Here is an 11767-nt window from a genome sequence, read left to right on the forward strand (position 1 = left end):
ACTCTGTCTCTAAATGAATAAATGTAATGGAAAGAAGTAGTTTTGTGATTTTTATGAGATTGCTATCAATCTCATTAGTTACCAGGAATCAGAAATACTAGTCCTGCAACTCATGGGGCAATTTTAATGAGCTATGGGAAATCTGAATCTGTTTTGTTACTTAGTATGGAGTTTTCTTATCTGCAGAAAGGCTTATGGTGAATAATATCAATGATTATATCCATTCCCAGATCACTGAATTGCCTTTGATTCTTTGTGGAAAAAAAAAGTTTATGATAATTTCCAATTGTTCATTGCTAGTATACAGAAAAACAACTGAATTTTGTATACCGATGTTGCATATATAAATATCAAACTTGCAAAAAAAAACTATACTAGTTCCAATAGCTTTTATGTAATTTCACAAAATGTTCCATATAGGAGAATCTGGTTGTTAATAACAGCAGTTTTACTTCTTTTTTTTTTTCTTATCTACATGCCTTTTATTTTTTTTCCTTACTCTAATCTCCAATAAAATGTAGAGTAAAAATGGTGAGAGCAGACATACTGCCTTTTTGTTGATGTTAGAAGAAAAACAATCTTTCACCATTAAATCTGATATTAAATGTGAGCTTTCATAGATGCTGTTTATCAGAGTGAGGGCATTCCCTTCTCTTCCTAGTTTGCTGAGAGTTTTTTTTTTTTTTTTTTTTTTTAATCAGGAATGGCTGTGGATTTTGTTTAATACTTTTTCTGCACCTGCTAAGTTGATCATATGGCTTTCCTTTTTGGTCTGTTAATACGGTGAATTACACTGGTAGATTTTTGAATGTTAAACCAATCTTGAATTTCTGAGAAAACTGGTGAATTAATATAGTGAATTACACTGGTAGATTTTTGAATGTTAAACCAACCTTGCATTTCTGAGAAAACCCCAGTTGGAATCCACTTTTTAATTCAGATTGTTAATGTTTTGTTACATTTTATAAAAAAAAAAGTTTATAAAAAAATCTATGTTTATGAAAAATGTTAGTCTGTAGTTTGCTTCCTGTAAAGTCTTGGATTGATTTTGATTTTCATATTTGAGTAAAGCTGGCCTCATAGAATGAGTTGGGCAGTATTTTTTCCTTTTTAATTTTTTGGCAATTTTTGTAAGATTATTATCTTCCTTATATGTCTAGTTAGGATTTACCTATGAAGCCATCTGAACTTGGTATTTTTTCTATAGGAATATTTTTAGCTAAAAATTTAATTTCTTTAATTAGTATATGACTATTAAAATGATCTCTTTCTTCTTGAGTAAACTAAGTGCATGTAGGAAATCTCCTTTTATGTAGTTCCATGCCTGGCAACCTCCAGCAACCTCGACCTCCCTGGACTGCTTGCTATGCATCCTGAACTCAGGGAGACTGCAGGTCTCCCCCTGGAGTCCTCCAGTTCTGTACCAGTCTGGAAACTATTTCTAGGCAATAAGCTGAGACAATCGGGTGCTCATCTCATTTGTTTCCATTGTGTTAGGATCACTGTCATTCATTGCCTAAGTCCAATTTCTTGAAAACCAATGCTTTATACATTTTATTCAGTTTTTGTTTCAGGAAGGAGAGTAGATTCAATCCTTACTTCATTTTGGCTGGAAGCAGAAATCCATTCTTAAATTTTAAAAACATTTATCTCACCCAAGTTTGGCCAACTTGTCTCTCTTACTTTCTCCTTACTTTTTTAGTGATACTTTAAAACTTTGATACTTTTTTAAAATTTTATTTTTCTCTCAGGAGGGGTAAGAAGGAAGCTTTCCACTGTTGTATTTAGCCTGATGCTTGCCTTATATAATTTTCACCCATCAGCTTCATTAAAGGTCTTCAGTGTAAGCTATTGGGATCAATTTGACAGTAAGACTTTGTATGATGAATGCATTCCATAATTGTTTAAAAAAAATCGAAGCAAAAGATTTAACTGCTGTGCCTAATTCTTCACCACTGCACTATTCTTTGCAGAAAAGCTTGGAAACAAGCCATATTCTCTTTTGTTTTCTGTTTTGTTTTTTTGGGGTTTTTTTTTTTTTTTTTGCCACCAGGGTGAGTTGGAATGTCATGAAGACATGTTTTTAAACATTTAATAGAGGAAAAATATAAATTCTTCTACAATGACTTATGTAAAGCATATATTTTTCCAACAAAAGTATTGTAAAATCAAGTACTAAAATTTGAACATTAGATAAATTGTAGGTTTGACTTTTTAGGGGGCTGTCAGTGATGACAGAATGTTTAATACATAGGACTTGCTCATCCCTTTTGTGTGCTAGTATGTTCCCTTCTGGGGTTGACTACAGACTGACAAAGCTCTTCTCCTCTCCTGTTCTATCCTCCAGCAGGCATTATACCTACTGGCAGTGAGAATATCATATTATGGAAGTTGTATAGACTTCAGTGACAGGGAAAATGCTGTGCTCACAGCAAGTTCACAGCATATTTGACATTGCAAAATAGTTTCTTAACCTGGGACCAGGTACACAGGTGCTTTGGACAGTGTGAACATCTTGAAATTGTTTGCAAATGTTTGTGTATGTGTTCTTTTTCTCTGTACATGGACTCCATAACTTATTTGGCACTCAAAGAGGGGTTTTAAATTACTATGCTAAGAGTCTTCCATGTAGTCTCTTTGCAGAGTAGAGAAACAGAAAAATGAGACCCATTGTCAAAGTGCTATGAAACAACACCCCCCATAAAATTATCCTCTGAGGGTGAATTAGGAATCCAGATCACTCAGGGCTCAGAGTGGACATTTTTGGCCCAATGATCTCTTGCTGTATCCCACATTATAGGTAATGGTTTAACAACAGGATAATCAGCTCTTTCAGTGGCTTAAAAATTGTAACTATATTGTATTTGGTTTGTATTTCTTTACTTACGTTAAAAAATAAAAATAAGAATATATTCAGATAAAACTTTTGTTTAAGGTTATAAAACATTTCTAGGACACTGACATAAAAAAAGAGACTAAGTGTCTCATTTACATGGTCTACCTTTCAAGGGAAAGCAACTAGATGTTAGTTTACCATATGTCTATGCTAAATCGTGAAGCCAATTTGGTAAGATTAAATGCACTATATATCAAGACTTGAATGATTTTTTAAAAATCACATTACTCTTTCTCACAATAAACTGGTTTTTTTTCTATTTTTTTTTTCTTTCCAGCCAAACAGCACCAGATCTCAGACTAGAGACTAATCACTTTGATCATTCTATAATAACTCATTCTATCATTATTCATGTCAGGAAAATGTTATTATTTCTATGTTATTTCTAATAAACCAGAAGCTGTAAAACAGCTTTTGTTCATGATGAAGTCCACTTCATTATTTTTGACTTGTTCTTTTTAAGCACTGTCTTTTTTTTTCAGCTTTATTGAGGTAAAATTGACAAACAAAATTTGTGTATATTCAAGGTATGCAATGTACTTTTTACTATATGTATGCATTGTGAAATGTTGTGAAATGATTACCACAATCAGGCTAATTAACATATCCATCACCTCACATAGTTACCTTTTTTCCTGCGGTGAGAATACTTAAGATCTATTCTCTTGGCAAATTTCAAATAAATAATATATTATTATTAACTATAGTCATCATGCTGTACATTAGGCCTCCAGGACTTATTTTTCTTATACCGGCAAGTTTTTTCCCTTGACAAACATCTCCCCATTTTCCTCACCTTTGGCCTCTGGTAACCACCCATCTACTATCTTTTTCTATGATTTCACCTTTTTTAGATTCCACATATAAGTCAGATCATGTGTTTTTTGTCTTTCTGTGGGTGGCATATTTCATTTAGAGTGATGTCAACTGGGTTCATCTATGTTGTTACATATGGCAGGATTCCCTTCTTTTTCTTGGCTGAATAATATTCCATTGCGTATGTGGTGTGTATGTATGTGTATATACTTACATACATGTATATACATATACATACACACATACATACACACCACATTTTCTTTTCTATTCATCTGTTGACAGGCACTTAGGCTGTTTCCACATCTTGTCTATAGAGAATAATGCTGAAGTAAATATGGGAGTGCAGATATCTCTTCGACACACTAATTTCATTCCTTTTGGATATATACCTAGACGTGGGATTGCTGGATCATATGGTAGTACTATTTTAATTTTTTGAGGAGACCTCATACTCTTTTCTACAATGTCTGTACCAATTTACATTCCCACCAACAATATAAAGAGAATGGGTTTCTTTTCTCCACTTCCTCACCAACACTTATTATCTTTTGACTTTTTGATAATAATCTTCCTATCAGGAGTAAGATGATATCTCATTTTGGTTTTGATTTATATACCCCTGATGATTAATGTATTAGTCAGGGTTCTCTAGAGGGACATAACTAACAGGATAGATGCATATATAAAGGAGAGTTTATTAAGGTGTATTGACCTATATGATCATAAAAGTTCCACGATCTGCTGTTTGCAAGCTGAGGAGCAAGGAAGCCAGTCTGAATCCCAAAACCTCAAAAGCAGGGAAGCCAACAGTGCAGCCTTCAGTTTGTGGTCGAAGGTCCAGGAGTCCAAAAGCTGAAGAACTTGGAGTCCCATGTTCAAGGGCAGGAGGCATCCAGCATGGCAAAAAGATGTAAGCCGGAAGACTAAGCCAGTCTAGTCCTTCCACACTCCTCTGCCTGCTTTTATACTAGCTGCCCTGGCAGCTGATTAGTTGGTGCCCACCCAGATTGTTGATGGGTCTGCCTCTCTCAGTTCACTGACTCAAATGTTAATCTCCTTTGACAACACCCTCACAGACAGACTCAGGCACAATATTTTACATCCTTCAATCCAATCAAGTTGACTCTCAATATTAACCATCACAATTGATGATATTGAGCATCTTTTCATATATCTGTTGGCCATTTGTACGTCTTCTTTGGAAAATTTTCTATTCAGGCCCTTTGCCCATTAATTGGGTTATTTGCAATTGAGTTGTATGAGTTCCTTATAGATTTTGGATATTAACTCCTTAGTGGATATAGTTTGCAAATATTTTTTCTGATTCTGTAGGCTACCTTTTCGTTTTGTTAATTGTTTCCTTTGTTGTGCAGAGACTTTCTAGTTTGATGTAGTCTCACTTGTTTATTTTTGCTTTGGCTGCCTGTGCCTTTGATGGCATATCCAAAAAATTACCAAGGTCACTGCCATGCAGCCTTTTCCCCTATGTCTTCTTCTAAGACTTTCATGGTTTTAGGTCTTATATTTAAATCTTTGATTCATTTTTGGTTTATTTTTGTATATGACATAAGATAAAAATCCCATTTCATATTTTTTTTTTGCATGTAGCTATCGAGTTTTCCCAACATCATTTAAAAAAAATTTTAGTTCACGGCCGGGCGTGGTGGCTTACGCCCGTAATCCCAGCACCTTGGGAGGCCGAGGTGGGCGGATCACGAAGTCAGGAGATCGAGACCTTCCTGGCTAACACGGTGAAACCCCGTCTCTACTAAAAATACAAAAAAAAAAATTAGCCGGGCATGGCGACGGGCGCCTGTAGTCCCAGCTACTCGGGAGGCTGAGGCAGGAGAATGGCGTGAACCCAGGAGGCGGAGCTTGCAGTGAGCCGAGATCACGCCACTGCACTCCAGCCCGGGCGACCGAGCAAGACTCTGTCTCAAAAAACAAAACAAAACAAATTTAGTTCACTACACCTGTAACAAAACTGCATCCAACACCATTTTTTGGAAGAGGCTATTTTTTCTCCCACTGCATATCCTTGGTGCCTTTGTTGAAGATTGCTTGACCTTACATGCATGGGTTTACTTCTGGTAAGCACCGTATTTTGATCTAAATCTTCCTTTGGTTTCATTTTTGATACCTGGGAATGTTTCTTTGATGAAAAGAAAGGTAACCATAAGGTCATCCAGAAAGAAATGTTCCATCATCCATTCATGGATTTTATTTTTCACGCCATGTCTCAGATTCAAATTACACTTACTTCTCCCTTTGGCAGTTTACCATTTTGATTTCTTTAATCCGATAACTAAGCAATCTATATCAAAAAAGAGTTTCTCCATAAAGAGTCAGTAATATACCAAAATACAAATATTTCAATAAGGAAGTATTTTCTTTTATCATTGAAGCATTTTATTACACTGTTACTATTTGGGGATATATTGATACCTGACTTGCCAATTGCCCCATTCATTAAATAGAGCTCCAGATTCTGAGATTTTTTTTAATCATCTTTTTTTCTGAAAAAAATCATCCCTTTATATAGATTTTTTATAAACTTGTTAACTTAAATAATTATTTAAGTAAGTTTGTTCATTATACCCATTGTGTTGATTGAAGTATTTTTCACCCAGAAAGGAAATTATCATTTGTCTATGCAATATTAATACAAAACGTCAGAATTCTAAAAGGAGCTAAATTTAATACCAGCAATTGTAATCTCAAAAGTAGTATATGTTTGTAGGAATTTTAGTTTGTTCTCTTAATTTATGGACCATGATAATAATGACAAAGATGATACAGTCTGGTTATGCTTGCATGTGGCTTCTCTTGACTAATGGTGGGCAGTTGGTGGCACACGGGGCAAAAACAACAAGTTGCAGTATATTAGCATGATATACCAACTATTTTAAGATCCATCCCTGTGGAAACTTAAGCAGATCAAAGGCTCTGAATCTGATCTGTCAGTATCAAGCTACAATACTCCATGCTGCTTTTTTTTACTAGGGTCCTGATAAGCAAAGGTATTTAATTACTCTTTAAAAATTAAATATCTTTACATAATGAAACTTTGCTTTACAAAATGTCATACTGACACTAACATATCTAGGCACAATTATTTGTAAAGCAAAAATATGAAAGATGCAAGAAAGCTATGTGTTTTTGTCATACACACATATTCTATATAGACTATGGAATTCTATTAAATGAGAGATTCTAAAATAAAAAGTTCCAATACTGTTGCAACTCTGAACTAGAGATCACCTAAATATTCTCAGTCAGGTCAATTGATACTGGAAGAAACTCAAGGTTATGTAAGGACCAGTACGTGACTGGCTAAATTTACTATTTGAGTACTAATGATCTTGCCATCTCAGTTATCAGTAGCCTCAAAGCTTAAAGTTTACTTTTTTTTTTCTTTTTTTTTTTCATTGTGAGACAGAGTCTCACCCTGTCTCCCAGGCTGGAGAGCAGTGGCGCAATCTCAGCTCACTGCAAACTCTGCCCCCTGGGTTCAAGTGATCCTCCCACCTCAGCCTCCCATGTAGCTGGGAATATGGGCGCCCTCTCTGCTAATTGCTGTATTTTTGGTAGAGACGGGGTTTTGCCATGTTGGCCAGGCTGTTCTCAAACTCCTGGCCCAGGCTCCCAAAGTGTTGGGATTACAGGTGTGAGCCACCGTGCCTAGCCAAGCTTTGCAATTTTTATGGAACTGGGTCATTGAAATGTTTGATAGTTGGAGATTTCTTCTTGTATCAATCCCAACCAATTTCCAATCTCTATGAGAGTTTTAAAAGAGTCCCTATAGTGGCAGGGACTCTTTTAATTATCACCAATTGATTTCAAAAGACTACCTGGTGGAAACCTCTCATAAGAACTTTAAAAACTTTTCCTAAAAGAAACTTTTAAAATATGATAGCAGAAACTCACAGAACCTTCAATTAACAATGCATGAACTAATCATGTCCTGGAAGTTTTTGAGAATGAAGAGAATAAACTTATTTGTTGAGCAATTCAACTGGACCCAGGTATATTTAATCCAACATTATTTTTTGTAGATAGATGTATTTGAAAAATAGATGCTGTAATCACAACTAGTGGCCTGTTAGGACAGAAAAAAATACATAAGCCCCTCAATTTTAAGATGTTAGCAATTTGACATTCTTCAACCATTTTATAGTAGCTTTCCAGAGGGAAAAACAACTATATTAAATAAAGATAATTTATCTTAACTGCCAATAATATGGTTCTTTTATCCATACAATTACATGCCTTTTAATTTCAGCAGCAAATCAGAGTACGAGAGTAAATCTTCTGTGTGTTCGACGTCTAATTTTTCAGAATTATGTTAGGCTATTATCAATTATGAATAATACCATGATAACCCACTGCCTTTCATAATCTATGCTCAAACTTTGACCTCTTTAGCATCCTTAGATTTGACAGGAGAGTTTCTAGGCATATCGAGGGATACCAGTGTTTTCTCTATACATCTTATTTGGGTAAAATCACAGGGTTTTATGTAAATTTAAAAAATCACTTTTCTTAAAAGTTAACTGGAAGCTTTTAACAGGTAGATGTTCAGTGTTTTAGTTAAAGGCTTTCACTTCACAAAAAAAGATTCCAATTTAACTTAAAATTCCAACAGCAAATATCTGAGTTGAACAGTTTCCTTCAATACATAGGTTTGCACATGCACAGACAATGACAACTTACTGTCTCATTTTCCCTGATGGCTGGTAAGTTTTAAAGAAAATATCAGTATGAAATATATTTCAACTCCAGACACATTCAATGTGAAGAGAAAAGACCTAGAATTGAGAAAATAGGGGGTGTCTCAACAACTTTTTTTTCTATTTTGTGTGTTAGTCTGAGTCCTCAAATCTTTCATGTTCCTGTGGCACTTCTGAATGTTAGGTGCGGCAGCACATTGAAAGGGTTAAAGGGTTGTAGACTTGCAGCAACACTAAATAATTGCAGTCGAATCAAGGGCACTTGTATGGTTAAGATAGTTATAGTATCTCTAATCTATAATACCTGTAATACAGTTATGATAGCTGTATAATATCTCATAGTATCTATGAAAGCAAGATAGCCGTGAGGCAGTTCACTTGATTGTTCTTTTAATGCTATGTTGCTGATGCCTGTACTCTGTGATATTCATTATGTAAAGTTGTTGCATCTTCCAATGGATGATTTTTTTTCTTTGACATCAGCTTAATGTTACTTTTGCCAGGCTACTTACTCCTGCTTTATGCTTTCCCACTTGACCTACTCAGCTCAGCAGCCCATCCAAAAGACATCACCTTAACCATGTAAACCTCATCTGTAGCAGGTATTAGGTGGGTAGTGAGAGATATATCAATGTCACCACTTTCAGGCAAAAGGAAAATTAAATTGGCTCATGTAGTCCAAGGAAGTAACCAAATCGTAAGTAGATCAGGGATATAGCTAAATCTCAGGAAACTGGAAACATGGAGAGAGGCCCTGGACGAATGTTAATTATGTGGATGAAAGCAGAGAATTGTCTAGAAGAGGAGTGTTAGGCAGACACTTCCAGATGTCCCATAGCAAAAAATAAAGTTTATATATTGCTTATCTTCTGTGAGGACTTTCTGGCACTCCAGGTAGGAAAATAGGGGTACAAATACTATGATTATATTCAATAAACAAAAGTGTTTCAATGGTGGGTCACTGACACATTCTGAAATTTTGCTCTCCAATATTAACTTCTGAAGGTTTAAAAAGTCACTAAATATGACAAAATTATGTTGATTTAACATATTTCTTCTTTGATTCTGGGGTCATTTGCTCCATTTTCTACAGCTTCAAAACCACAAATATAAGTGAGTAGAAATATTTAATGCTTTTATCTCGCCGTGAGACAGCAGGTGTCGGATCCGCAGGCGCAGCCGTGCGATGTTGTCCTCTACAGCCATGTATTCGGCTCCTGGCAGAGACTTGGGGATGGAACCGCACAGAGCCGCGGGCCCTTTGCAGCTGCGATTTTCGCCCTACGTTTTCAACGGAGGTACTGTACTGGCAATTGCTGGAGAAGATTTTGCAATTGTTGCTTCTGATACTCGATTGAGTGAAGGGTTTTCAATTCATACGCGGGATAGCCCCAAATGTTACAAATTAACAGACAAAACAGTCATTGGATGCAGCGGTTTTCATGGAGACTGTCTTACGCTGACAAAGATTATTGAAGCAAGACTAAAGATGTATAAGCATTCCAATAATAAGGCCATGACTACGGGGGCAATTGCTGCAATGCTGTCTACAATCCTGTATTCAAGGCGCTTCTTTCCATACTATGTTTACAACATCATCGGTGGACTTGATGAAGAAGGAAAGGGGGCTGTATACAGCTTTGACCCAGTAGGGTCTTACCAGAGAGACTCCTTCAAGGCTGGAGGCTCAGCAAGTGCCATGCTACAGCCCCTGCTTGACAACCAGGTTGGTTTTAAGAACATGCAGAATGTGGAGCATGTTCCGCTGTCCTTGGACAGAGCCATGCGGCTGGTGAAAGATGTCTTCATTTCTGCAGCTGAGAGAGATGTGTACACTGGGGACGCACTCCGGATCTGCATAGTGACCAAAGAGGGCATCAGGGAGGAGACTGTTCCCTTAAGGAAGGACTGATCTGTGTGCTGTTATCACCAATCAGTTCAGAACTGGTTGATTTTGTACTTTGGAACTGTACCTTGGATGGTTTTGTTTATTAAAAGAGAAACCTGAAGTACTCAAAAAAAAAAAAAAAAAAAAGAAATATTTAATGCTTTTTAGTTTTTTGTCTATTTTCTATAAATATCTTGAGACTGGCCTGATTATATAGTCTAAGGAAGGAAAACCGTGTCAGAGCAAATCTTCATTTTATTAATAAAAATCTAAGAAATAAAAGGAGGTAAGAAATGTTGCTTCGGGTAAAACAAGAAGAAAAACCAAGCAACTAAAAACAACAAAAAAGAACATACTTTCATGAAAAATAAACTGGTGATGTGGGAGCACAAAAGAAAAGGAAAATCATCTTGAAATAACCTTTTAAAGTCAGATGTATTCAACTCATCAGAACAAGGAAAATATGACAATAAAAGTTTAGAGAGTTGATTACACCACAATGTCCACATCAACCCTATTATTATCTCTGTTTGGCCACAAGACTACCAGTGACAGAGCTAGAGTCTGAATCCGAGTCCTCTGGCAACAAATTTATGCTCTTTCTCTTGCTCTATGCTGCCTCCCATTCAAGCACATTGCATGCTTCCTACATACTTAGTAAGTACCTCCAGCACTTACTAGCTCAGTGATCACAGGCAAGTTATGGTAACCTCTTTGCACTTTACATTATTCATCTGTGCAGAGAATTATGGCATCTTTCCTGTTGTTATTGAGTTGTTGGAAGAAAAAATATGACAGTGCTTTGTAATAATAAAACTTATACGTATAAGGGGATTGTTATAATTAAAATTCATAAAGAAAATGGTTGATGAGATCGCCCAGCCACTGCTATCTTTGAGGACTCATGAAAGCAATAGTTGGAAATAATTTCTGTCTCTTGATTAGACACACTGTGGAGTTAGTGTTGCACCCAGTTTTTGTCTACTTACCTTAATAAGGATGCTGTGAAGTTGAGGAGTTTGGAGTAGATTAATAATATGATTAAAGTGTTGAATAAATAAGACCCATGAGAAAAGGAGTTTGAATTAATTGGTCTGGAAATAATAATTGCCTTCTGATACATGAAGCATTATTACAAGAAAAATACAGACCATCTCTCTTCTCTGAGAAATGACTTGAAAGTAACTGTGGACATATAACACAGGCATAAGAAGGAATTTACTGATAGGGTTGAGAGTTAAATATTAAAACAGGCTATAAGAAGAATATTTGGCATCTCCTTTGCTGCTAACTATTCTAGAGAAAAATAGACACATCAATTTGTTATGGCCAAGGAGCAGATATACTTGCAATCAGGGAACTAGAAAACCTAAATTATTTAGATCTTCTTTCAGCCTTCAAAAACTCTACAGTTGTCTGGCTAATTCCCTGATT

The 11767-nt window shown here is 35.9% G+C and overlaps 1 protein-coding gene across 1 annotated transcript; it reads left to right on the forward strand.

Annotated features, from left to right (window-relative positions):
• The first annotated feature begins 9583 nt into the window (after positions 1-9583).
• Positions 9584-10484, forward strand: LOC129038444 (proteasome subunit beta type-1). The gene has a single exon (XM_054491460.2). The coding sequence runs from the start codon at positions 9632-9634 to the stop codon at positions 10355-10357; it is 726 nt and encodes a 241-aa protein (XP_054347435.1). The 5' UTR covers positions 9584-9631; the 3' UTR covers positions 10358-10484.
• The last annotated feature ends 1283 nt before the right edge of the window (positions 10485-11767 follow it).

The sequence above is a fragment of the Pongo pygmaeus genome, chromosome 5, assembly GCF_028885625.2.
Source record: "Pongo pygmaeus isolate AG05252 chromosome 5, NHGRI_mPonPyg2-v2.0_pri, whole genome shotgun sequence".
NCBI classification, from domain to species: Eukaryota; Metazoa; Chordata; class Mammalia; order Primates; family Hominidae; genus Pongo; species Pongo pygmaeus.